At 56.2% G+C, this 25,018-nt stretch overlaps 2 protein-coding genes across 2 annotated transcripts in view; both read left to right on the top strand.

Annotated features, from left to right (window-relative positions):
- The window catches only part of efcab12 (EF-hand calcium binding domain 12), a 3,128-nt gene extending 427 nt beyond the window's left edge, over nucleotides 1-2,701 (top strand). The window contains 7 exon segments of the mRNA XM_066699686.1: nucleotides 1-473; nucleotides 755-899; nucleotides 1,026-1,279; nucleotides 1,373-1,577; nucleotides 1,751-1,931; nucleotides 2,037-2,168; nucleotides 2,311-2,701. The exon segment at nucleotides 1-473 is cut by the window's left edge and continues 427 nt beyond it. Of these exon segments, the coding sequence (XP_066555783.1) occupies nucleotides 1-473; nucleotides 755-899; nucleotides 1,026-1,279; nucleotides 1,373-1,577; nucleotides 1,751-1,931; nucleotides 2,037-2,168; nucleotides 2,311-2,542 (1,622 nt within the window). The 3' untranslated portion in view covers nucleotides 2,543-2,701.
- Nucleotides 2,702-4,289: 1,588 nt separating this feature from the next.
- dnah1 (dynein, axonemal, heavy chain 1) overlaps nucleotides 4,290-25,018 on the top strand; it is a 38,281-nt gene continuing 17,552 nt past the window's right edge. Inside the window, exons 1-44 of the mRNA XM_066699683.1 lie at nucleotides 4,290-4,481; nucleotides 4,865-4,937; nucleotides 5,019-5,193; nucleotides 5,344-5,482; nucleotides 5,915-6,047; nucleotides 6,312-6,473; nucleotides 7,978-8,224; nucleotides 8,335-8,492; nucleotides 8,888-9,099; nucleotides 9,182-9,480; nucleotides 9,760-9,910; nucleotides 10,002-10,195; nucleotides 10,980-11,205; nucleotides 11,469-11,588; nucleotides 11,861-11,943; nucleotides 12,204-12,345; nucleotides 12,446-12,601; nucleotides 12,765-12,963; nucleotides 13,118-13,371; nucleotides 13,474-13,686; nucleotides 14,035-14,199; nucleotides 14,339-14,460; nucleotides 14,622-14,727; nucleotides 14,828-15,007; nucleotides 15,088-15,228; nucleotides 15,381-15,544; nucleotides 16,051-16,164; nucleotides 16,262-16,450; nucleotides 16,796-16,901; nucleotides 17,023-17,136; nucleotides 17,218-17,367; nucleotides 17,785-17,871; nucleotides 17,958-18,144; nucleotides 18,570-18,661; nucleotides 20,228-20,382; nucleotides 20,583-20,760; nucleotides 21,411-21,605; nucleotides 22,014-22,133; nucleotides 22,365-22,523; nucleotides 22,680-22,784; nucleotides 22,994-23,134; nucleotides 23,366-23,526; nucleotides 23,818-23,975; nucleotides 24,226-24,399. Of these exons, the coding sequence (XP_066555780.1) occupies nucleotides 4,290-4,481; nucleotides 4,865-4,937; nucleotides 5,019-5,193; nucleotides 5,344-5,482; nucleotides 5,915-6,047; nucleotides 6,312-6,473; nucleotides 7,978-8,224; nucleotides 8,335-8,492; nucleotides 8,888-9,099; nucleotides 9,182-9,480; nucleotides 9,760-9,910; nucleotides 10,002-10,195; nucleotides 10,980-11,205; nucleotides 11,469-11,588; nucleotides 11,861-11,943; nucleotides 12,204-12,345; nucleotides 12,446-12,601; nucleotides 12,765-12,963; nucleotides 13,118-13,371; nucleotides 13,474-13,686; nucleotides 14,035-14,199; nucleotides 14,339-14,460; nucleotides 14,622-14,727; nucleotides 14,828-15,007; nucleotides 15,088-15,228; nucleotides 15,381-15,544; nucleotides 16,051-16,164; nucleotides 16,262-16,450; nucleotides 16,796-16,901; nucleotides 17,023-17,136; nucleotides 17,218-17,367; nucleotides 17,785-17,871; nucleotides 17,958-18,144; nucleotides 18,570-18,661; nucleotides 20,228-20,382; nucleotides 20,583-20,760; nucleotides 21,411-21,605; nucleotides 22,014-22,133; nucleotides 22,365-22,523; nucleotides 22,680-22,784; nucleotides 22,994-23,134; nucleotides 23,366-23,526; nucleotides 23,818-23,975; nucleotides 24,226-24,399 (6,991 nt within the window). The remainder of the gene's footprint in view (nucleotides 4,482-4,864; nucleotides 4,938-5,018; nucleotides 5,194-5,343; nucleotides 5,483-5,914; nucleotides 6,048-6,311; nucleotides 6,474-7,977; nucleotides 8,225-8,334; nucleotides 8,493-8,887; nucleotides 9,100-9,181; nucleotides 9,481-9,759; nucleotides 9,911-10,001; nucleotides 10,196-10,979; nucleotides 11,206-11,468; nucleotides 11,589-11,860; nucleotides 11,944-12,203; nucleotides 12,346-12,445; nucleotides 12,602-12,764; nucleotides 12,964-13,117; nucleotides 13,372-13,473; nucleotides 13,687-14,034; nucleotides 14,200-14,338; nucleotides 14,461-14,621; nucleotides 14,728-14,827; nucleotides 15,008-15,087; nucleotides 15,229-15,380; nucleotides 15,545-16,050; nucleotides 16,165-16,261; nucleotides 16,451-16,795; nucleotides 16,902-17,022; nucleotides 17,137-17,217; nucleotides 17,368-17,784; nucleotides 17,872-17,957; nucleotides 18,145-18,569; nucleotides 18,662-20,227; nucleotides 20,383-20,582; nucleotides 20,761-21,410; nucleotides 21,606-22,013; nucleotides 22,134-22,364; nucleotides 22,524-22,679; nucleotides 22,785-22,993; nucleotides 23,135-23,365; nucleotides 23,527-23,817; nucleotides 23,976-24,225; nucleotides 24,400-25,018) is intronic.

Genomic DNA, 25,018 nt, shown 5'->3' with positions numbered 1-25,018 from the left:
AGAGAACTGCCCGGGGTTGGGGGGAGAGGGAGCAGGGCAGGAGGACCCCCCTGAAACCCAAGGTAGGAAGAACACCGACACTCGTCCTCCTGAGCAGCGGGGAGGGCACCTGGCATCGGTGCTGGGGTCAGTTCGGAGGGGGTTGAGGGTGTTGAGTGAAGACAGGGTCTGTGCGGCTGGAGTTTCATGGCAGCGTTTCAGCCGTGTCCAGTTCTCTCCGCTCTAACACAGGTGTGGGGGGGTTGGTTCTTATGTGTCTTATTTTCCAGGAGGTGATGTCACCATGTGCGGGGCGAGGCCGGCAGGGCAGGGCGGCTCCCCCGGCGCTCGTGCGGCCCACCCCCCCGGCGCAGCGGGCCCTGCAGCAGTACCTCTGCGCTCACAGGCTGCAGCTGCGAGAGCTGTTCCTCAGACTGGACCGGCACCGCACGGGCCAGCTCTCCCGGGATGACTTCAGAACCTTCTTCCAGCAGGTCACCGTCGCCGGACAGAACCGCACAGATCCGCACAGATCCGCACAGATGCGCACAGATCCGCACAGGACCACACAACACACGAGCATACAGAAAACACACGGAACCTCACAGATCAAAACCACATAGAACTGCAGGGAGCCACACAGAGCATCACAACACAGAACCACAGAGAACTGACTGGAGCAGGACAGAGCAACACAGCGCAACACAGCGGGGTTGTCACAGGCTGCTGCGGCTGCTCGGGCCGTGGGGGGGCTGACTGAGCTGCTCTCCTGCAGGAGGGGGTCCCTGTGGACGAGTCCCAGCTGGACGACCTGGTGTCGGCCCTTGGCGGGGGGGACGCCGGCACAGTGAGCTACAGGCAGCTGGTGAGCGGCGGCAGGACCAGCCGGCTGCAGGAGAGGGAGGCTCTGAGGAGCTCAGGTAACACTGCGCCCTGCAGGGCACCGCTGGCAATGCGGGGGGGGGGGGGGCGGTGCACAGATTTTGGATTTATTTTGAACCTGCAGCACCTGTCTCTCTGTGTCTGACCACGTTGTCTCTGCACAGAGTTGGACAGTGACCAGTCCAGTAGCGAGGTGGGGGGGTCCCGGGTGTGGGTCAGTCCCCAGACCTCCCTCTCTGTGGGGAGCGGCTCCCCGTGGCTGCTGACCCCCACCCCCCCCCAGCCCAGCGCGCACCACAGCAGCTCCCCCTTCCTGGAGGTGCCCCCCCCCTGCCTGGAGGAGGGGCGGCCGCTGGGCCCGGAGGAGCAGGAGGAGCTGGGGCGGCTGCACCGGCACCGGAGACGCACTGCCAGGGGGGTGAGTAGTGTCCAGTATGGTAGTGCGGTGAAGTGCTGAGGTGTGAAGCCTTGGGTGGTGCTGACGTGTCCTGATTCCTGTCATCCCCGGCAGCCTGGCAGTGTGGGACCGGCCCCGTGCCGTGTGGTGCGAACCGGCAGTGCAGAGGTGGACGGCCACGCCCTGCCCTCCACGCTGGGGGGGGGCAGCGGGGAGGCGGTGGACCGGTACCGCCGGCGCTGTCTGTGTGAGCTGCAGGACACCCTGAGGATGAGCCACATGCATGCCCCCACCTTGAGGAGCAACGCCCTGCACCGCGGTGAGACCACCGGCACAGCACCACACTCCTCTCTCCTCCTCCTTTCCTCCTTCATGAGTCCAGATGTCCACTGTGTGAAGTCTCTCACTCAAAGCACACATGGCAACTCCAAGAAGTATTTTGTATTATTGCCACTGAAATACACAATTATCTGGTTCTCATCTTCATTCAAGGTTTGCTGTACCCTGGGGACAGTGTGCTGGGCCCCGCTGACCGGCCCCTCAGGCTGAGACAGCCCGGGATGAGCCCCGCTGCCAGGCCCGGCTGCGGAGGGGACAGCCGGGGGGGACAGGGGGAGGAGGAGGAAGGGGGCTTCGTCACAGGAGTGAGACGACACAGACCTCAGCAGGGCAGGTCTGTCCTTCAGAAATGCACACTCTCACACACACAGACACTCACATCTGATATACACGCCCACAGCATCAACACACACACTCACACGCTGTCCTCCCCCCACAGCAGGCCCGTGTATCCCCCCCGCAAGTCTGTCCAGAGGGGCAAGAAGTTCGTGACCCTGTCCACTGGTCGGGTAAGGGTCGGTCACAAGACAGACTGCTGGCTGACCCTGGAGGAGTATGAGCACATCACCCGGTCAGTGGGACGAGAGAGGGAGATGGACGGAGAGAGAGGGAGGGATGGAGAGAGAGAGAGAGAGAGAGAGAGAGAGAGAGATGGAGGTTGGAACATTCTGTCTCGCTGTCTGTCTGTCTATATTGCCTGTCTGTGATTTCAGGAATCTCAAGCCGTCCCCGAGCCGGCGTTCTGACCCAGATGCGTTCTGGCCAGGCCGGGCCCTGGAGGGAATGCGCCTATATCTGCCCCAGACGGGCCGAGAGCCAGAGGCGGTTCTGTTCCAGCCAATCCGACGCCGGCCTGCGCCCAGCCCTGGCAGCTGGCCAGTCAGCACACAGGGATACTGCACCTCGGGGGACATTGAGAGACACAAGACCTACCAGCTGTGTTAGTCTGTGGCCCCTGAAGTGTGCGTGTGCGTGTGCGTGTGCCGAGCGGGCGAGTGTGGCTTCTCCTGCTCACGAGAATTGGGGGTCAGGAGACGGGCAGGGGTGCCGTGCTGAGCTGTGTCTCTGTCTCTGTCCTTTCTTAATAAACTGTACAGCTATATCCACTGCCTCCCTGGCTGTCATTCCCTGAGTTTGTGTGTTTCTAAATGTGTTTGTGTGTGGAAGTGTTCGAAACACAAACAGAAACATTACACTTGATCTTAAATACTGCCTTTTCTTTTTCTTTATTTGTGTTGTGTGTGTGTGTGTGTGTGTGTGTGTGTGTGTGTGTGAGAGAGAGAGAGTGTGAGTGTGTATGAAATAAACCTATGAAATGACCTGAATGAAAGGAATCATTTCAGTGACTCAAAGAAACAACCACACAGAACCACACAGAACACACAGAACCACACAGACCCACACAGACCACACAGAACCACACAGAACCACACAGACCCACACAGACCACACAGAACCACACAGAACACACAGAACCACACAGAACACACAGAACACACAGAACCACAGCAGCACACAGAACCACAGCAGCACACAGAACACACAGAACCACACAGAACACACAGAACACACAGAACCACACAGAACACACAGAACCACAGCAGCACACAGAACACACAGAACCACACAGAACACACAGAACACACAGAACCACAGCAGCACACAGAACACACAGAACCACAGCAGCACACAGAACACACAGAACCACAGCAGCACACAGAACACACAGAACACACAGAACCACACAGAACACACAGAACACAGAACCAGAGCAGCCCCCTCCAGCACAGGGCGCTCTGTCCTCCGTGTGTCACTGTGTCGGTTGTAAACGGCGCGGCTCCCCCTGGCATTCGTGAGGATCTACCATTCCTCCAAAAGGGGGGGAGTGGGAGACACGGTTTTCAGCGTCGTGGCCCGGGCGCCGACCCGGCACAGTGCCCTTCCGCTCTGCTACAGATACACCCGCACCCGAACCGGCTGGTTCATTATGGGGTTAAAACGTGAAGCGCCTCGCCGGACCGGTTGACCCGCCCCGGGCCGCCCCCCCCACCGGGCGGAATGGTTTCTCCCTAGCAGCGGTCGCGGCGTCCAGTCGCTAAGAGACCGAGACCGAGATTGAGCGGAGGAGGTGAGTGCGAGTCTGTGAACACACAACAACAACACACACACACACACACTACTATCACACTACTATCACACTACTACCGCTGCTCTACTAACAATACGATCAAAACCCCATTCTGGAGTAGCGTGTGAACTGGGCTGAGCTGCTGCTGCGCTGCGTGTACAAACACAAGACCAGCTCAATGCGTGAGATTTGTGACTTTGAAACCTGTGATGCCTGGTATAAAAGTGTATATTTTACTATATATAGTATAGGATTAAATGTACTAAAATGACAATAAGTTGTATATGTCTACAAACATGTTAAGAATTATGCTAAATATGTTGAATGTTTATAAGGGTGGGCGACCTGTCACCGAATAACTATCAACAATGAAGACAGTAGTTTGTGCGGCAGCCAATCAATCAGTCAATCAATCAATCAATCAATTAATCAGTTGTTTGGTTCGGTTTTTGCAATATTTGATACGTTTAATCACGTGCCCACAGAAACACCTGTAGGAGCACCTGTGTATTGGTATCCTGTGTGTGTGATAGTATTTGTGTGGCAGTTGCAGATGTGTTTGTGATGGAGGACAGTCAGCTGCAGCAGAGTCCCCCCCCAGGCGGTGCGGCTCTGAACCCTCACCCGCCCCGCACCCCCCGCACCCCCCCGGCCCAGCTGGGCACCGGACAGCCCCGCAAGAGACAGTATCCCGTCATCGCCCAGAGGGGCTTCTACTCCGACCTCATCAGCCAGGCTGCCGCCCCACAGCTGCAGGTCTCCTCCTCCTCTTCTTCCTGCATCTTTACTTCTTTACTAATTTGCTCATTTTATTTGCATGTCCATGAAATGTAACTTAACTTGTGTGGAAATGTTAAAAACCGAGGGAGAGAGAGAGAGAGAGAGAGAGAGAGAGAGAGAGAGAGAGAGAGAGAGAGAGGGGGAGGGAGGGAGAGAGGGGGAGGGAGAGAGAGACAGAGAGATATATCCCTCTCTGCTCTCCCCCCCTCCATATCTAATCTACATATCTCATTCTCTCTCTAGTTTCTTATCTATCTAGTAGTGCTAATGAATAAAAAAAGATAAATGAATAAGTGAACTCACAGCAGAAGTGACTTGGTGGAGGAGTGCAGTCCGATCCGTGTCTGTGTCTGTTTCAGTCCTGTCTGGAGGGACCGGTGACCCAGCAGCACTTGCTGAGCCAGTCCAGCCTCGGGCAGCACACCCCCGCAGGTACTGTACACATCCCCCCCTCCACACACACACACACACACACACACACACACAAGCCTGATCTTCTCCTCTGTGTTTCAGTGACCACTTTCCGCAGCCCACCCGCCCCGGACTGGCTGCCCGAGGCCGAGCAGAGCGGCCCCAGCGCCCGGCCGCAGAGGGCCGAAGATTTCTCCCAGTGCGGCTACACCGCCAAGGTGCAGCTGCCCTACCAGGTCGCACCAGGGCAGTGCCCGCGCCGGGTCGAGATTGAGCGGTGAGTGCAGGGCCTGGTGGATGCAGTCCAATCTGGTCCAGTCCAGTTGAATCCAGTCTGGTCTAGTCTGGTCTTACCCAGTTGAGGAGCTGAGAGCTGTATTTTTTAGTGTACAGAGTGACGTGTGTGTGTCTCTGTGCCCGATACCAGGCGGAGACGGCAGTACCGGGGTCTGGACCTGGGTGAGCTGCTGGCTGAACTGGGTGTTGACTCCAACCAGCTGATGCCGCGCCACCCCAAGGCAGGAGAAAACCCGGGTCGCACCACCACCAGCTTCCTGCCCCTGGAGGTGCGCCAATGTATATCACAGTCCTGTGCTGTAGCTCTGTGTGTGTCCTCTGTGCTGTATTGTGTGTGTGTGTGTGTGTGTTGACTGTGCTGTATTGTCCATGTGTGAGTGTGTTGACTGTGCTGTATTGTCCGTGTGTGAGTGTGTGTGTGTGTGTGTGTGTATGTGTGTGAGAATGGGTGTGTGCAGGGGTGTCGCAAGGGAGTAGGCATCTCAGGCAATTGCCTGGGGGCCCCCAAATGGGAAACACCCCCGCTCTCAAGGGAGAAAATACCAACACCGTCAGGAATTATTTTGCCTGGGGCCCCCACATACTCTAGAATCACCACTGTGTGTGTGTGTGTGTGGGTGTGTGCCTGTGTGTGAGTGTGTGTGTCCGTCCGTGTATGTGTGTGTACGGTGTTGTATTGCCCGACTGTGTTCTCTATGCAGGTATTTGATGACGAGGAGTTTGACTGCCGGACGCCGGGTGATTGGCTGTCTCTGGGCTACGAGCCGGAGTCACCTGACCGCAAACCTGTCCCGGCCAGGGCTCTCCTCCCCGAGGACGATGAGCTGGCACTCGGTACGGAGTGGGGGGTTGTGTGTTGTGGGGGATGGGGGTGCACAACAGAGACTGACAGCTGACAACCTGCTCTCTGTCCACACAAAGTGACAGAAAAACATCTGTACAGCCTTTTAAATCTGAATGCAGTATAAACATGGTAAAAGCATCACACACTGCACCACACTGCACAACACATCATCGTAGCGTAATGACACATGTTGTGTGTGCAGTGCTGCCTGGTCTATCTGCCCCTAACATGCCCTACCCCCCCCGCTCCTGCAGCCGACCCCAAGAGCACCGCCCTGCAGTACAGCTGGCAGCTGGTGGGGGTGCTGGACTACAGCAGTGACAGGAAGCTGTACCTGGTGCACCGGGCTGACACAGCTGGGAGGGTGCGAGACACACAGGGGCGAACCATCCTCAACGGAGGCAAGCAAACAAACAGCACTAAACTACTGCTTCCTGTCTCTTGTTCCTGTGCTGTCTCCTGTTCCTGTTCTGTCTCTTGTTCTTGTTCCTGTTCTGTCTCCTGTTCATGTTCTGTCTCTTGTTCTTGTTCCTGTTCTGTCTCTTGTTCCTGTTCCTGTTCTGTATCTTGTTCCTGTTCTGTCTCTTGTTCTTGTTCCTGTTCTCTCTCTTGTTCTTGTTCCTGTTCTGTCTCTTGTTCTTGTTCCTGTTCTGTCTCTTGTTCCTGTTCTGTCTCTTGTTCTTGTTCCTGTTCTCTCTCTTGTTCTTGTTCCTGTTCTCTCTCTTGTTCCTGTTTTCTCTTTTTTCCTGTTCTCTTGTTCCTGTTCTGTCTCTTGTTCCTGTTCCTGTTGTCTCTTGTAGAACCGTCTCAGAAATAAGTGGAGAGTCGCGGAGACAAAGCAAACAGAACTTTAATCAAGCCGGCTCGGAAGCCCCACGTCAGGAATAATTCCTTCAGTGAGACTTAATGTTTACAAACATGAGTACAACTTCATAGGAAAAATGACGTAACATCTTATGGCCGTTCATCCAATCAGAAGATACAGGTCCGGGTCCGTTTACGATCTGTCCTCCCGTGAAGAGGTGATGGATACAAAAAGCAGATGTCCGTCTTTGATGTGCACTAGGAAGACGCGATCCCATGGTCGTCATTTACCTAGTGTCAATCGCTCGTTAACAGAAACAATTTCTGCCTATCTTGAGAAACGATTAAGTCATAAACAAATTCACAGCAGACATCTGTAGGCTATTTCAGCACTGTGTGATCTTTCATTACTGACAGGAGATTCTAACAAACCAACCTTGTTCACCCTTTACTTGTGCTGCTAAATCTAATCTGCTCAGTCTGTATACAAAACTACTTCTAATGCTAGTATTCATATAAAACATTATATAATTATCACAAAACACTTTCTTCAACTTCCTATACAGAGTCTTCACTCTTGTTCTTGTTCCTGTTCTGTCTCTTGTTCCTGTTCTGTTTCCTTTTCCTATTTCGTCTCCTGTTCCTGTTCTGTCTCTTGTTCCTGTTCTGTCTCTTGTTCTTGTTGCTGTTCTGTCTCTTGTTCTTGTTCCTGTTCTGTCTCTTGTTCTTGTTCCTGTTCTGTCTCGTGTTCCTGTTCTCTCTCTTGTTCTTGTTCCTATTCTGTCTCTTGTTCCTGTTCTGTCTCGTGTTCTTGTTCCTGTTCTGTCTCGTGTTCCTGTTCTGTCTCTTGTTCTTGTTCCTGTTCTGTATCTTGTTCCTGTTTTCTGTTTTTTCCTGTTCTCTCTTGTTCCTGTTCTGTCTCTTGTTCTTGTTCCTGTTCTGTCTCTTGTTCCTGTTCTGTTTCCTTTTCCTATTTTGTCTCCTGTTCCTGTTCTATCTCTTGTTCCCATTCTGTCTCCTGTTTCTATTATTAATGAGTATGATTAAGTCCATTTCAATAACTAAAACTAATACATATCATACACATCTCTCTCTCCCTCTCTCCTCCAGCAGCAGTGGGCACCACGCTGCCCTGTCAGTACTGGGTGCCGCGGGTGAGGCTGGCGTTCTGTGCCGAGGACCCGCGCTGCTTTGCCCGGCGTGTGCGCTCAGCCCAGCAGGCCCGGGCCGCCACCGAGGCCCTGCTGCTCTACCAGCTGTCTGTGGACTGCATGCCCGTGGAAGGGGTGCCACCCCTGAGCGCCGACAGCCTGGGCAAACTCACACACTGGGCCCTGTCCACTCCTGGCCTCCGCAAACAGCTGTAAGACTCACAGCCAGACAGACACGCCTGTTTATCTTCCATTTATTTATGTACTTATCCTCTCTCTCCTCCCTCTCTCCTCTCTCCCTCTCTCCTCTCCCTCTCTCCAGGCTGCAGGCCTGTGTGGAGAGACTGGAGAGGGAGGTGTGCCTGGACTACCAGCGCACTATGAACCGGATGTGCTTTGACAGCGTGGTGAGAGCCAACCGGCTGGACTTCAGCTACATCACCCTGCCGGAGCCACAGCGGGAGAGGATGCCGGAGAAAGGTGGGGTGGAGAGAGAGAGAGAGAGAGACAGACACAGACAGACAGGTGTTATGTCTCATACATTTCTTTACACTCAGCTTTCTGTAAAAAATATCTAATCTTATATTATGAAACATATATTTGTTTAAGGAAAAGCAAGGAACTCATAGTCTGTCTTTATTCTCACTCTTCTCACCTGAGGTCAGGGCTCTGGGCTGGTAGCTGTGGGTTTGAGTCCCGGGGGGAATGCTGCTGTTGTGCCTGGGAGCAAAGTCTCTCTTGTCTGCTCTCTGGTCGAGGGGAATCCTCTCCGTCCAATTGGGAGCGCTGTGTACACAGTTTAAATCATCCCCTCGCTGTGCCTGTGCTAATGCTGATGTTGTTCTTGCTGGCGCTCCTGTCCGGTGCGCTGCCAGGCTGTGTGGACGTCCCGGCCTACCCGTTCTCTGAGATCCGCCAGGCCTTCTGCTTCCGCTCGCTGCTGACCAAGCCGGAGGTCATCCAGGCGCTGACCCGGGTGCGCGCCGAGTGCAACAAGGTGGCGGCCATGAGCCTGTTCCACTTCAACCTGAGCAAGAGCGTTCGGCTGGAGGAGTTTGAACTGACGCAGTCCCAGTGCGCCGCACAGGTACACAACACACACACACACACACACACACACACACACACACACACAGCTGTGCAGTCTCACCCCCGTCTCCCCCTGGCAGGTGCAGCTGTACCTGCGGGACTCGTGGGTGTCCACGCTGCGGGCGGCGGTGCGGGGCAGCCTGCGGGACATGGGCAAGGGCTGGTTCTGCTTGTCGGAGCGGCGCTGGGAGGTGTACCAGCTGTCCAAGCTGAGCCGGCTGATGGAGCGGCTGCGCTTCAGCCTGCAGGACTCGCTGCGCTTCCTGGTACAGGACTCGCTGGTCAGCTACACACAGCTGCTGCTGGACGCCTGCCACAGCACGCTGCGCTGCCCCCCCGGCCTGGTCTGGGGCCCCGACCTCATCAACAGCCCCTACAGGTGCGCACGGCTCTCTGAGTTTCGGCTCCCTTCTCTCTCCTCTCTGTCTCCATGTGTCTCCTCCTGTCTGTCCCCACGTGTCTCCTCCTATCTGTCTCCACTCTCTCTTTTTTTTTTGTCCTTCTTTCTTTATCTCTGTTGCTCGGTGATTGCACTGCTGTGTGCTGTGATGCAGTTTGCATTGTTGTATGATGTGTTGTACGGTGTGTAGTACAGTGTGTCGTACGGTGTGTCGTATGGTGTGTAGTACAGTGTGGTGTTTCCTGTCCCGTCCCCCAGGCCCAAGAGGAACCCCCTGTTCCTGGTGGACCTTGTCCTGGACCGCAGGGGCGTCCACTACAGCACCCCGCTGGAGAGCTTTGAGGCGGTTGCGGTGGCGCTGTTCGACAAGGGCATCCTGGCCACGCACAGTGTCCCCCGGCTGGAGAAGGTCAGGTTGCCGCCCGTCTCTCTCTCGCGCGGCTCCTCCTCTGTCCTGCTCCCTCCCTCCCTCTTACCACCTCCTCCCTTCCCCTCCTCAGTCCGTGCTGAAGGAGCTGTTCATCAGCGGGACGCCCCTGCTGGAGTCAGTGGGGCAGTGGGAGCCGGCGGTGTCTGAGCTGAGGGAGCGCGTGCGCCACGCCCTGCGCCAGGCCGTCTTGCCCCTGCGCGCCTACGCCCGCGAGTATGAGCGCCACCTGGAGCTGCACAACACTGACGTCGAGAGCTACCTCCAGTATGCCATGCCGTCTGTGCACGTCGGTGTCCGTGTGTCTGTGTGTCCATGCGCGTGTGTGTGTCCGTGTGTGTCTATGCTCATCTGTGCTTGTCTTTGTGTGTCTTTGTATAAATTGTTTGTGTGTGTATGTATGCATGCAAATTGTGTATATACACTGATCAGCCATAACATTATGACCACCTGCCTAATGTTGTGTAGGTCCCAAAACAGCCCTGACCCATCGAGGCATGGACTCCACTAGACCTCTGAAGGTGTGCTGTGGTATCTGGCACCAAGACGTAAGTTGCGAGGTGGGACCTCCACATCCCACAGATGCTTGATTGGATTGAGATCTGGGGAATTCAACACCTTGAACTCGTGATTCATCAGACCAGGCCACCTTCCTCCATTGCTCCGTGGTCCAGTTCTGATGCTCACGTGCCCATTGTAGGCGCTTTCGGCAGTGGACAGGGGTCAGCATGGGCACTTTGACTGGTCTGCGGCTACGCAGCCCCATACGCAACAAACTGCGATGCACTGTGTGTTCTGACACCTTTCTATCAGAACCTGCTTCTAACACATCAACTTTGAGGACGAAATGTTCACTTGCTGCCTAATATATTCCACCCACTGACAGGTGCCATGATAACAAGATTATCAGTGTTATTCACTTCACCTGTCAGTGCTCATAATGTTATGGCTGATCGGTGTATGTAAATGATGTGTGTGTATCTGTGTATGTTATTTTTATGTGTGTCTGTATCAATGCATGTCCCGCTCATCCTCGGCTCCTCCCCCTCAGGCAGCACAGCCAATCGGAGCAGAGCCCCCAGGAGGTGCGGCGGGAGGTGGAGCAGCACCTGCAGGAGCAGCAGCGTGTGGACCTGTCCCTCCCCGGCTCCATCGTCATCGGACCCTTCCTGGTCAGTGTGGAGGCGGCGCGCCAGGGTCTGTCCAGGAAGCGCAGGGCCCTGGTGGACGCCGTGCTGGACCGGCTGGCCCGCAAACTGCGCCAACAAGTGGATGACGTGCGTATCCCCCCCGTCTCCTCTGTCCCCTTGCAGGCGCCACGTCCTCACCCCCAGGGGCCCGGTGCACGTTTTTATTAATTGGTTAATTGAAGTCTTGATTCAAAAAGGCAGGGTGGAGCAGTGGTATCGGGCGCGGGACAGTATGAACATGTGATGTCAAACGTGAATATACATTCGCTTCCTGTGCTGCTCTGAGCTGTGTGGTGCTGGGTTGTGTTGGGCTGGGCTGGGCTGCTCTGAGCTGTGCTGTGTGTCTGCAGGCCTGTGGGCAGTGCCGGGCCTTCAGCAAGAAGCTGTACGAGAAGCCCAGCAGCATCGAGGAGCTGGCAGAGCAGCGCGAATGGATGAAGCAGATCCCTGAGCAGCTGAAGGAACAGGAGGTACAGCAGCGACACTCTGACCCTGTGACACTGGCACTCTGACACTCTGACCCTCTGACACTGGCACGCTGACACTCTGACACCGACACTATGACGCTCTGGCACTGGCACTCTGACACTCTGATCCTCGGGCCCTCGCACTCCCTGGCACCGAGACTCTTTGTTGGGGGGGTTCTGACAGAGCAGTACCCATAGCACGCCGTGCTCAGAGCTCCCCCGCTCTCCCGCTGTCTGTCCTCCGCTCACACTGTCCTGCTCCCCCCTCTCTGCAGGAGCTGATAGCGAAGGCCATGGCCGATTACGAGCTGATGGACGAGTTCTGCTACAGCCTGTCCACTGAGGACTTCAATGCCAAGTGAGCACGCCCCCCCCACCCCGACCTCCTACCTCCTACCCCGCAGCCACGCCGGCTCCCTGCCCCGCCCCTCCGCTGTCCCCCATCCCGTCATCCCGCCGCTATATCATATGCATATTTTGCTATACAATTTATCACCAGGGGCACAATTTGTCTCCTCTGTGTCCTCTGTCCTCTGTGTCCATCCTTTGTCCTCTGTGTCCTCTGTCCTCTGTGTCCTCTGTCCTCTCTGTCCTCTGTCCTCTGTGTCCTGTGTGCAGATGGGCGGCGGTGGCCTGGCCCCATAAGGTTCTTGACCAGCTGGAGAGCACGGCCGCACAGCACGAGCAGGACGAGCAGCGCTTCCACCAGATCCAGCTCGTCGACCAGAACAACTTCCAGGAGCGGCTGGACACCCTGCAGGTGAGGGGGGGGCGGCACACTGGACACTTGACCCTTGCTGACCAGCGCCAACTGGCGTTGACCCACACTGACCCGCGCGGACGGGCTCCTGTCTGTGCAGATGCTGGTGGCTGGGTTCTCATCCTACACGGATGTGGGGCGCGCCCACGAGGTCGCCAACGAAGTCCGGCGCGTCGCCAAGCAGCTGAAGGAGTCGCAGCAGATGGCGCAGGTCTACAACGCCCGCGAGAGGCTGTTCGGCATGCCCGTCACCAACGTGAGCCCCCCGTGGTCGGACCCCCTTCCGCTCTCTCTGTCATCCGCACGCACTTCACACAAACATTACGCCATTTCAAATTGAAGCCTGCCTGTCCCTTTGACATTGTGTCCCTCTCTGTCCCTGCGGTTTCCCCCCGGTGTGTCCCCCGTGTACCCCACAGTACGACAAGCTGCAGAAGCTGGTGCGGGACTTCCAGCCGTTCCGGGAGCTGTGGACCACCGTGTCGGACTGGCTGCGCTGGCAGGAGAGCTGGCTGCAGGACCCACTGAGCTCCATCGACGCCGAGCAGCTGGAGAAGAACGTCAACGAGGCCTTCAAGACCATTCACAAGTGCGTCAAGCAGTTCAAGGATATCCCTGGTGAGTGCCAGTGCAGCCTAAGAGGCGGGAGGGGGTGACACCGAGCCCCGAGACAGGGTCAGAGGGGGAGAACACAGCCCGGTGAGTCGGTTGTCGGACTCCCTCTCCCTCTCCCTCTCTGACCCCTTCCTCTCTCCCGCATCTCGGGGCGCAGCCTGCCAGGCCGTGGCGCTGGACATCCGCGGGAAGATCGAGGAGTTCCGGCCGCACGTCCCGCTGATCCAGGGCCTGCGGAACCCGGGCATGCGCAGCCGGCATTGGGACCTGCTGTCGGAGCGCCTGCAGATGAACGTGAAGCCCAAGGCCAGCCTGACCTTCACCCGCTGCCTGGAGCTGCGGCTGCAGGACCACGTGCAGGAGATTGCCATGGTGGCCGAGGTGGCGGGCAAAGAATACGCCATCGAGCAGGTGCGGCCCTCTCTCGCCCCGATTATCATCATAACTGTCACCGATTGTACAATACATGCCCTTGGAACAAACTGAACCCTTCTCCCCCTCTTCCTCCCTCAGGCCCTGGACAAGATGCAGCTGGAGTGGGAGTCCGTGCTGTTCGAGGTGCTGCCCTACAAGGACACGGGCACCTACATCCTGAAGAACCCGGACGAGGCAGCACAGCTGCTGGACGACCACATTGTCATGACCCAGAGCATGTCCTTCTCGCCCTACAAGAAGGCCTTCGAGGAGCGAATCAGCACCTGGGAGAGCAAGCTGCGCATGACCCAGGTCCGCACCCCACCCTCTCGTTGCAGGATCTCCACACACACTGCTGTGTGTCACTGTGCTGTGCTGTGCTGTGCTGTGCCACACTGTGTGTCACTGTGCTGTGCTGTGTGTTAGTGTGCTGTACTGTGTGTCAGTGTGCTGTACTGTGTGTCAGTGTGCTGTGTTGTGTGTTAGTGTGCTGTGCTGTGCCACACTGTGTGTCAGTGTGCTGTGTTGTGCTGTGTGTCACTGTACTGTACTGTGTGTCAGTGTACTGTACTGTACTGTGCTGTGCTGACTCCGTACTTTGGTACTCTGTGCTGTGCTGTGGTACTCTGTGTCAATGTGCTGTACTGTGGGGCTCTGCAGGACGTGCTGGAGGAGTGGCTGGCGTGCCAGCGGTCCTGGCTGTACCTGGAGCCCATCTTCAGCTCCGAGGACATCAACCTGCAGCTCCCAGTGGAGGGCAAGAGGTACCAGACCATGGAGCGCACCTGGCGCAAGGTCATGAAGAATGCCAACGACAACAAGCAGGTACGCCCCCCCACCGCTGTCTTCACTGTCGGACGCGTGACCTGCCACACGTGTGACCCGCCACACAGGGAGTCAGGAAGCGGTTTTGACTCCTCACGCCCCTCCGCTCAGTTCGATCTGTCCGCCCGCTGTGCTGCAGGTGATGGCACTGTGCCCGGACGCCCGCCTGCTGGAGAGCCTGAGGGAGTGCAACAAGCTGCTGGAGCTGGTGCAGAAGGGCCTGAGCGAGTACCTGGAGACCAAGAGAGGGGCCTTCCCCAGGTGAGGCCTCAGCAGCCAGTCCAACGATCAGCTCAACTGGGTCTAGCGCCCAACACATTTTGCAACAAATTGGCCACAGAGCACTCTGCCTGTCTAACCCTGCGATGCCAGGCGCACAGCCCGGGCGCAGAGACGCGTGATGCATTTCCTGTCACCTTCAGGTTCTACTTCCTGTCGGACGACGAGCTGCTGGAGATCCTGTCGCAGACCAAGGACCCTACAGCCGTGCAGCCGCACCTGCGCAAGTGCTTCGAGAACATCGCCCGGGTACCGCGCCTCCCCTGCTCCTCTCCCTCCCTCTCTCTATCTTTCTTGTCCCCCCCCCAGTCCCGGTCTGATTTCCTATCTCCCCCTCTGACCTGCGCAGCTGCAGTTCCAGCCTGACCTGATGATAACCCACATGTACTCGGGGGAGGGGGAGGAGGTGCGCCTGTGTGCCCCGGTCCAGCCCTTGGGCAGCGTGGAGGACTGGCTGCTGGAGGTGGAGCGCGCCATGAAGGCCAGCGTGAGGGACCACATCGACTGGGCCCTGCGCCAGTACCCTCAGGTCAGCAGCTCCGCCCACCCCGCCCCGCGACACGCTGGAGCATGTGTCTCTGATCCTCTTCCCCCTCTTGTCCCCCACAGATGCCGCGGGCGGAGTGGGTGCTGTGCTGGCCGGGCCAGGTGGTCATCGCCGGCTGCCAGACCTTCTGGACGGCAGAGGTGTCACAGTCTCTGGACAGAGGGGACCTGGGGGACAGGCTGTACCCCCAGCTGCAGGCCCAGGTACCACCGAGCTCCCAGGCTGTCCTGCTCGTGTGATGTTTACTTGTAAATATAGAGTTATATTTTCATACACTCAGTGCCAGTCAGTGGCCTGTGTGTCAGTGTGAGAGTGTCAGCCAGTGCCAGAGTGTCAGTGTGCTGTTCTCGTGCAGCTGGGTGAGCTGGTGGCGCTGGTCCGTGGGCCGCTGTCCCGCATGCAGCGCTCTGTCCTGTCGGCGCTCATCGTCATTGAGGTCCACTCGAAGGATGTGGCGGCGCGACTGCTGGAGGAGGGCGTGAACAGCGTGTCCGACTTCGAGTGGATCAGCCAGCTCAGGTCACCACGTCTGCCTGTCTGTCTCCCTCTCTCTCTCTGCCTGCCTGCCTGTCTATCTCTCTCTCTCTGTCTGTCTGCTTGCCTGTCTGTCTGTGTCTCTCTCTCTCTTTCTCTCTCTGTCTGTCTGTCTGTCTGTCTGTCTGCCTGCCTGACTGTCTGTCTGTCCAAAGTCCAAAGTCAGATAACGAATTTTCACTTAATTAATTGCCTCCCATAGGCCCCCATTGACATAATTAATTTTTCTTGCCTAATGAATTGCTTACAAAATCACAGTATCAGCCAATCAGAGCACTCCTAACCCTTTGGGTCGTATGTCCTTTGAACTTGAATTAGCGAGCCTGTGCAGTTCCAGGTGAGGCTATACCGTTACCTGCCGAGCTCTGGGGGTGTCTCTCGACATGCATTTCCCAAATTCACATCAATGCATTTTGCACATATCGGAGGTTTTGGGGGTCCCCTGTGCTCAGTGTGTGCAGCTGCTCATCCGCGAGGTTGTGGGGTTGCAGGTACTACTGGGACAGGGATGACCTGTACATCCGCGCCGTCAACGCCGAGTTCCTGTATGGGTACGAGTACCTGGGCAACACCGGCCGCCTGGTCATCACGCCGCTGACCGACAGGTACAGCCCGCCCGTACTCCTGCCAGACACACGGGGGGGAAGGGGGACCACGCGTGGAGATCAGTGCTTAAGGATCAGCTCGGCGACCTCTACACAGGTGCTACCTGACGCTGACGGGGGCGCTACACCTCAAATTCGGGGGGGCGCCGGCCGGCCCCGCGGGGACGGGCAAGACGGAGACCACCAAGGACCTGGGCAAAGCTCTGGCCATCCAGACCGTCGTCTTCAACTGCTCTGACCAGCTGGACTTCATGGCCATGGGCAAGTTCCTGAAAGGCCTGGCCAGGTGAGACAGACAGAGACAGACAGAGACAGACAGAGACACACAGAGACACACACAGACACACACACACACACACACACAGAGACACACACAGACGCACACAGACACACCTACACACGCAGAGACAGACCCACACATGCACAAACTGATGCACAGACACAGAGACAGGCCCACACACAGTGACAGACAGAGACAGACACACAGAGACAGACACAGAGACACACAGAGACAGAGACACACCACACTCACAGAGACAGACCGACACACACACACACACAGACAGACTGTGCCATGCTGTGTGTCACTGTGCCGCGCCACATCCTGACGTACTGTGCCGTGTGGCCGCAGCTCCGGGGCCTGGGCCTGTTTTGACGAGTTTAACCGCATTGACGTGGAGGTGCTGTCCGTGGTGGCCCAGCAGATCACCACCATTCAGAAAGCGCAGCAGCAGAGGGTGAGACCTCCACAACCACAACTGTCAGTCAAAAGTGAAAACACACTTCACACACACACTCACACTCACACACACAGACACACACAGACTCACACTCACAAGTGTGTGTCTCTGTGTGCAGGCGGAGAGGTTTGTGTTCGAGGGTGCCGAGATCCCTCTGGTCCCGTCCTGTGCCGTGTTCATCACCATGAACCCAGGCTACGCCGGCCGCACCGAGCTGCCCGACAACCTGAAGGTAACGCTGCTCATCCACCGACCAATTGCACTGCTCCCCCGGCCTATTGACTGTGTCATTGACTGTGTGTGTGTGTCGCAGGCGCTGTTCCGACCCGTGGCCATGATGGTGCCAGACTACGCCATGATCGCCGAGATCTCACTCTACTCCTTCGGCTTCAGCGACGCCAAGCTGCTGTCCAAGAAGATCACCTCCACCTTCAAGCTCTCCTCCGAGCAGCTCAGCTCCCAGGTCGGCAGCCTGGCCACGTGCTCCTCTACGCGGTGGGGGGTTGGGGGAGTCTGGGGACAAGAGACCACAGCCACGGCGCAGCAGTGGGCAGATGTCCCAGGGTCCTTGGGGAGACTGCTGGGGGGAACACCGACCGTTAGAGTGCAAACGCACGATCCACGCGACCTCTGATGACCTCTCCGGGGCAGGGTGGGACACAGAGAGGTCTGTCCCGTACAGACCTCACCCTGCCCCGGAGAGGTCATCAGAGGTCGTGTGGATCGTGCGTTTGCACTCTAACGGTGGCCGGGGGAGCAGTGCGATCTGAGCAGCTTCACATCCTGACGCAGTCTTGTCTTGTCTCTGTGCGTGTGTGTGTGTGTCTGTGTGTGCGTGTGTGTCTGTGTGTCTGTGTGTCTGTGCGTGTGTGTGTGGCAGGATCACTATGACTTCGGCATGAGGGCAGTGAAGACGGTGATCTCCGCCGCCGGGAACCTGAAGCGCGAGAACCCGGCGATGAACGAGGTGACCGCGCGTGACCCCACTCTGCCTGTTCTGTGTCAACCCTGTGCCGTGACCACGTGTCTGAATAACTGCGCTGCCCCCTGCAGGAGCTCATCTGCTTGCGCGCAATCCGTGACGTCAACGTGCCCAAGTTCCTGCAGGACGACCTGAAGCTCTTCAACGGCATCGTGTCCGACCTCTTCCCCACCATCCGCGAGGAGCCCATCGACTACGGCAGCCTGGAGCGCTCAATCCGCAGCGTCTGCACCCAGAAGTGCCTGAAGGACGTGGATGGTGAGCCAGGGGGCTTGCGGTTGATGTTGATGGGGAGTGGTGCTGAGGACAGAGGAGATGGGCGCATCGCAGGAGAGCATCCTACTGCCTTCCTTCGATCTTTTCTTTCTTTCTCTTGTTCTTTTCGTGCTTCAGCCTGTTTGTTCATGGTCTGGACTGGCCCAATAGAACAGCTGGCCCAGCCTGCAGCTCTTACCGTCTCAGTTTATAACGAACCTCTTCAGAGCTGTGCCAACACACTGTGCATGTGTGTGTGTGAGTGCAACTCAGGCCTGTGTGTGTGTGAGTGTGAGAGTGTGAGTGTGAGTGTGAGTGTGAGTGTGAATGTGAATGTGAATGTGAGTGTGAGTGTGCGTGTGCGTGTGCGTGTGTTTGTGTCTGTGCGTTCCCCAGCTGTGCGGTGAGCGCTGTCCTCTGTCCTGCAGACTACATCACCAAGTGCATCCAGCTGTACGAGACCACGGTGGTGCGGCACGGGCTCATGCTGGTGGGGCCGTCGGGGTCCGGCAAGACCAAGGTCAGTCCCCCGCCCCCTGCCGCAGAGCAATTTCTATGTCACTAGCCAAGTATAATGATGATGATGAGGAGGAAAATAATTAAACTAATAATGGTAATAATAAGAGTGATAATGATAATAAGGATAATAATAAATGTTCTTTATTGTTATTTATTCTATACTTATTATTGCACTTTCTGTCACCTTACTGCTGGGCCTTCTGCTCTGACATCACTGCTGCTCTGATGTCACTGCTGCTCTGACAACACTGCTGCTCTGAGGTCACTGCAGCTCTGAGGTCACTGCTACTCTGACAGCACTGCTGCGCTGATGTCACTGCTGCTCTGAGGTCACTGCTGCTCTGACAACACTGCTGCTCTGACAACACTGCTGCTCTGACAACACTGCTGCTCTGATGTCACTGCTGCTCTGACAACACTGCTGCTCTGACAACACTGCTGCTCTGAGGTCACTGCAGCTCTGAGGTCACTGCTACTCTGACAGCACTGCTGCGCTGATGTCACTGCTGCTCTGAGGTCACTGCTGCTCTGACAACACTGCTGCTCTGACAACACTGCTGCTCTGACAACACTGCTGCTCTGATGTCACTGCTGCTCTGACAACACTGCTGCTCTGACAACACTGCTGCTCTGAGGTCACTGCAGCTCTGAGGTCACTGCTACTCTGACAGCACTGCTGCGCTGATGTCACTGCTGCTCTGAGGTCACTGCTGCTCTGAGGTCACTGCAGCTCTGAGGTCACTGCTACTCTGACAGCACTGCTGCGCTGATGTCACTGCTGCACTGATGTCACTGCTGCTCTGAGGTCACTGCTGCTCTGACAACACTGCTGCTCTGATGTCACTGCTGCTCTGAGGTCACTGCAGCTCTGAGGTCACTGCTACTCTGACAGCACTACTGCTCTGATGTCACTGCTGCTCTGAGGTCACTGCTGCTCTGACAACACTGCTGTGCTGATGTCACTGCTGCTCTGAGGTCATAGCTGCTCTGACAACACAGCTACTCTGAGGTCACTGCAGCTCTGAGGTCACTGCTACTCTGACAGCACTGCTGCGCTGATGTCACTGCTGCTCTGAGGTCACTGCTGCTCTGAGGTCACTGCAGCTCTGAGGTCACTGCTACTCTGACAGCACTGCTGCGCTGATGTCACTGCTGCACTGATGTCACTGCTGCTCTGAGGTCACTGCTGCTCTGACAACACTGCTGCTCTGATGTCACTGCTGCTCTGAGGTCACTGCAGCTCTGAGGTCACTGCTACTCTGACAGCACTACTGCTCTGATGTCACTGCTGCTCTGAGGTCACTGCTGCTCTGACAACACTGCTGTGCTGATGTCACTGCTGCTCTGAGGTCATAGCTGCTCTGACAACACAGCTACTCTGAGGTCACTGGGTTTCCGTTCACACTAATGAGGATTTGCATTGTATACTGTATTTATTGTGCAGTTACTGTAATGGGGAATATGCTTTGAGATGAGTGTATGTTTGTGAGAGCTGTAAGTCACATGCCCTGGGCGAGGGCATCTGCTCATGAACACAGTGACAATTCCCACCCCGCCTCCCCTGCAGTGCTACGAGGTGCTGGCGGCGGCCCTGACGGCGCTGAAGGGCCAGGCCTCAGTCAGCGGGGGGGAATATGAGGCCGTTCAGACCTACGTCCTCAACCCCAAGTCCATCACCATGGGCCAGCTGTACGGGGAGTTCGACCTGCTCACTCACGAGTGGTGAGGACAACACACACACACACATGCACATATGCACACATGCACGCGCACAGGTACACAAACTCACTCACACTCCTTCTCCCTCTCTCCCTCCCTCTACCTCTTTTCCTCACTCTCTCTCTCTCTCTCTCTCTCTCTCTCTCTCTCCTTCACTCTCTCCTGCTCCCTCTTCCCCTCTCCCGCTCCCCCTTGCTCTGCAGGACGGACGGTATCCTGTCCTCTCTGATCCGGGGGGGGGCATCGGCCACAGACCAGGACAAGAAGTGGTACATGTTCGACGGGCCGGTGGATGCTGTGTGGATTGAGAACATGAACACAGTGTTGGACGACAACAAGAAGCTGTGTCTGAGCTCCGGGGAGATCATCAAGCTGTCTGACGTAATTACACCCCCCACCCTCCACACAGGATGCACTGGGTTTGTCAGACACACTGGGGTTTGTCACACTGAGGTTCAGTGCGCCCTACAAGTCCCATTAGGCTGCTGTGGTTGGTGTTGACCCCCCTGTTCCTCAGCATGAACACCCATCCCATTCAGTCAAACTCACCTGTGAACTCCACGTCCAAGACTGACTGACAATGTATCTCTCTCTCCGTGTCTCTCCCTGTCTCTCTGTGTCTCTCTGTGTATCTCTGTATCTCTCTGCTTGTTTCTATCCATCTCTGTGTCTCTCTATGCCTCTCTGTGTCTCTGTCTCTGTGTCTCTCTGTGTCTCTCTGCGTGTCTCTGCATGTCTCTGTGTGCCTCTGCATGTCTCTCTGCGTGTGTCTCTGTGTCTCTGTGTCTCTCTGCTTGTCTCTGTCTCTGTGTATCTCTGTATCTCTCTGCTTGTTTCTATCCATCTCTGTCTCTCTGTCTCTCTCTGTCTCTGTGTGTCTCTGTCTCTCTCTCTCTCTCTGCATCTCTCTGTATCTCTGTGTGTCTCTCTGTGTCTCTCTCTCTGTGTCTCTGCTTGTCTCTCTGCGTGTCTCTCTGTGTGTCTCTGTGTGTATCTCTCTGTGTCTTTCTGTGTGTCTCTGCGGTGTCCAGGTGATGACGATGATGTTTGAGGTGCAGGACCTGGCGGTGGCGTCTCCGGCGACGGTGTCCCGCTGTGGGATGGTGTACCTGGAGCCCAGCATCCTGGGCCTGAGCCCCTTCACAGAGTGCTGGCTGCGCACGCTGCCCACCCCCATACAGCCCCACACCCCCGAGCTCACTCGCCTCTTCAACAGCTTCCTACAGGTACCCCCCCCCATTTACACATGAGCAGAAACAGCAGCCCTGAACCCCCTCCTCCGTCACTGGACAGTGTTGATAGACTGGCGAGTGGCTTCACGGCATTGGGGAGGTGCTGTTAATGGTGGTGCGCTGCTGCTCAAAGCCAACGGTTTCAAACTTGTGTGGAGTTCTGCAAGCGGGCCTTGTGTGTAACTGGCACGCCGTGGGGGGGGGTGTCACAACACAGGGCCTGTCACAGCAAGGGGCTCAGGACTAACTGTGTCTGTGTGTGTGTGTCTGTGTTTCTGTGTTTCTGTGTGTGTCTGTGTATGTGTCTGTGTATGTGTCTGTGTGTCTGTGTTTCTGTGTTTCTGTGTGTCTGTGTATGTGTCTGTGTATGTGTCTGTGTGTCTGTGTATCTGTGTGTCTCAGGACTCCATCACCTTTGTGCGTCAGTCTGTGAGGGAAGTCATCGCCTCCATGGACAGCAACCTGACCTGCAGCCTGCTGAGACTTCTGGACTGCTTCTTCCAGCCCTTCATCCCCAGAGAGGTGAGACACTCAGAGCAGCCCACCCCACCTGCAGCCCACAGCCCGCCCTACAATCTCTCCACAGCCCACCTCCCACGCCTCTGCCCACCCCCACCCCACAGCCATTCCGCAGGCCACCCTGTGGACTGACCCCTGGCCAGGCATACAGAGCTGTAGACACAAAGCCTCTTGTCCTCGGGGTCAGGCTTGTCCTAAGGCCCTGTCCTCACGTGTGCGTGTTTCCGTCCCCAGGGAGACAGGCCACCCCCCCCGGAGACGCTGTCCCGCCTGGGGGAGCTGGTGGAGCCCTGGTTCATCTTTGCGCTGGTGTGGAGCGTGGGGGCCACGGGCGATGCCGACAGCTGCCAGCGCTTCAGCACCTGGCTCAGAGACAAGATGGCCGCCGAGAAGGTAGGCTGGCGGGGACTGGATTCAGTCAAATTCATTTAATTATCTTCATCAGTTAATAATAATAATAACAATAACCCTTACATCCTTTCAAGACCCTTTAAGTGTGGTGGCCCCGGCGTTGTGTGTCTGCCCTGACATTGTCCCTCTGTCCTGCAGGTGCGGCTGTGCTTCCCCGAGGGCGGCCTGGTCTACGATTACAGGCTGGACGACGGCGGGGTCAGCAGCCTGGCGGAGGACGAGGAGGAGGACAGACAGAGAGAGGTGAGTCCTGGAGGCCACGCCCCCTTGCACCCCCCGCACACACAGCCCGTCTCCGCAGGGCGCTACAAGCTGCCCGCTCCCGTAGAGACGTCTGGAGCTCCATGCTGGGCTACTCTGTGTGTGTGTGTGTGTGTGTGTGTGTGTGTGTATGTGTTCATGGCGTGTGTGTGTGTTCATGGCATGTGTGTGTGTGTGTGTGTTGTGTTCAGGTACGCTGGGTGAACTGGATGGACTCCTCCCAGACGGTAGTCATCACACCGGAGACCAGCTACTCTGACATCATCGTCCCCACCCCTGACACCGTGCGCATGTGCTACCTGCTGGACATGCTGCTCTCCAACAAGAAGCCTGTGAGCCAGACGCCCTCAGGACACTCCCACTTACACACTGACACACACTGAGACACTGACACACACCCACTGACACACACTGAGACACTGACACTGACACACTGACACACACTGAGACACTGACACTGACAAATACACACAGTACAACCTAGCTCTCCAACTGCTACAGACAAATCCAAAATGACACCCTACTCCGTGTTTATGTGTGTGCGTGTGCGTGTGTGTGCGCAGGTGCTGTGCGTGGGCCCCACAGGCACAGGGAAGACCATGACTGTGTCGGACAAGCTGCTGAGGAACATGCCCCCCGAGTACATCACCCACTTCCTCATGTTCTCCGCTCGAACCTCCGCCAACCAGACCCAGGACTACATCGACAGCAAGCTGGACAAGAGGTGACGCACTGCCTGTCTCTGTCTCTTTGTCTGCCTGTGTGTCTGCCTGTGTCTCTGCATGTCTGTCTACCTGTCTGTAGCAACTCGTGCAGTACATGGCTGCCCAGTGCTGTAACAGGATATTAGTGGTAGTGTGATAAAAGAGTGGCTCAGTAAACAGGAAGGAGGTACAATACAAACAATAAAACAATTAACAAGGGAAATGCAGATGGCTCGTTATTGAAGCTGTAGGTACGAGCCAGATTGCAGCAGCGCATCTCTGACCCGTGTGCCGTGTGCCGTGTGCCGCAGGCGGAAGGGCGTGTTCGGGCCGCCGCTGGGGAAGTACTTCGTGTTCTTCATCGACGACCTGAACATGCCGGTGTTGGAGACGTATGGAGCCCAGCCCCCCATCGAGCTGCTGCGCCAGTGGATGGACCACCGCGGCTGGTACGACCGGCGGCAGATCGGTAAGGCGGAGCAGAGCGGTGTTGTTGTACCGTGTCATGTGTAAAAAGGCAAAACAAGTACCTGAGCTTCATTAAGGCAGTGCCGCCCTGCCGCGTGTCCACAGCCTGCTGATCGACCGCACAGCCGGGTCACAGAGGGCTGCGCAGGACGGCTGGTGTCTGTGTGACTGAATTGTCACCCACGCTCAATTTTGGTCTCTCTCTCTATCTCTGCCTGTCTCTTTCTATCTGTCTTTCCCTCTGTCTTCAGGCACTTTCAAGCTGCTGGTGGACCTGAACTTTGTGTGCGCGCTGGGCCCCCCTGGGGGCGGCCGCAACCCTGTGACCTCCCGCTTCACCCGCCACTTCAACTACCTGTCCTTCACTGAGCTGGACCACGCCAGCAAGAGGAAGATCTTCACCACCATCCTGGGCAGCTGGACGGGTGAGGCCAGGGGGCACTGGGGGACGGGGGGGTGAAGTGTGGCAGGGGAAATGTGAAAGTGTGGCGAAGAAGTGTAATGTTCTGCAATGGCCAAGTCAATCACCTGACCTGAATCCCATTGAGCAGCATTTCACTTGCTGAGGGTAAAACTGAAGGCAAAACACCCCAAGAACAAACAGGAACTAAAGACACTGCAGTGCAGGCCTGGCAGAGCATCACCAGGGAAGAAACCCAGCATCTGCTGATGTCTATGGGTTCAGACTTCAGGCAGTCATTGACTGAAAAGGATTAAAATGTTAGTTAAAACATAGTTAGTTAAAATGAGAAATAAATTAATAAAAACACACATGATGGTGTTTTTTTTAAATGAATATACAGTATATATATTTACTGAAAACAAAGATGCAAAAACTAAAAAAATACAAATTTACGTAAATATTTTGTGGAAGATTCTTTCAAACGTGTTAATGCATCTTTAGAAACTGTATCGATTTCCCTTTTCTTTATATATAAAACATTGTCAAGTAATCTGCAATTTATTAGAGACAGGCTTTTGTTTACATGATTAAATAAATCGACCCGGCGACTATTGGAGACTGGCTGCTCTTTGAGACCCGGC

This window comes from Amia ocellicauda, chromosome 3 (assembly GCF_036373705.1).
Source record: "Amia ocellicauda isolate fAmiCal2 chromosome 3, fAmiCal2.hap1, whole genome shotgun sequence".
NCBI lineage: Eukaryota > Metazoa > Chordata > Actinopteri > Amiiformes > Amiidae > Amia > Amia ocellicauda.
This window is presented reverse-complemented; position numbering and strand designations above follow the sequence as displayed.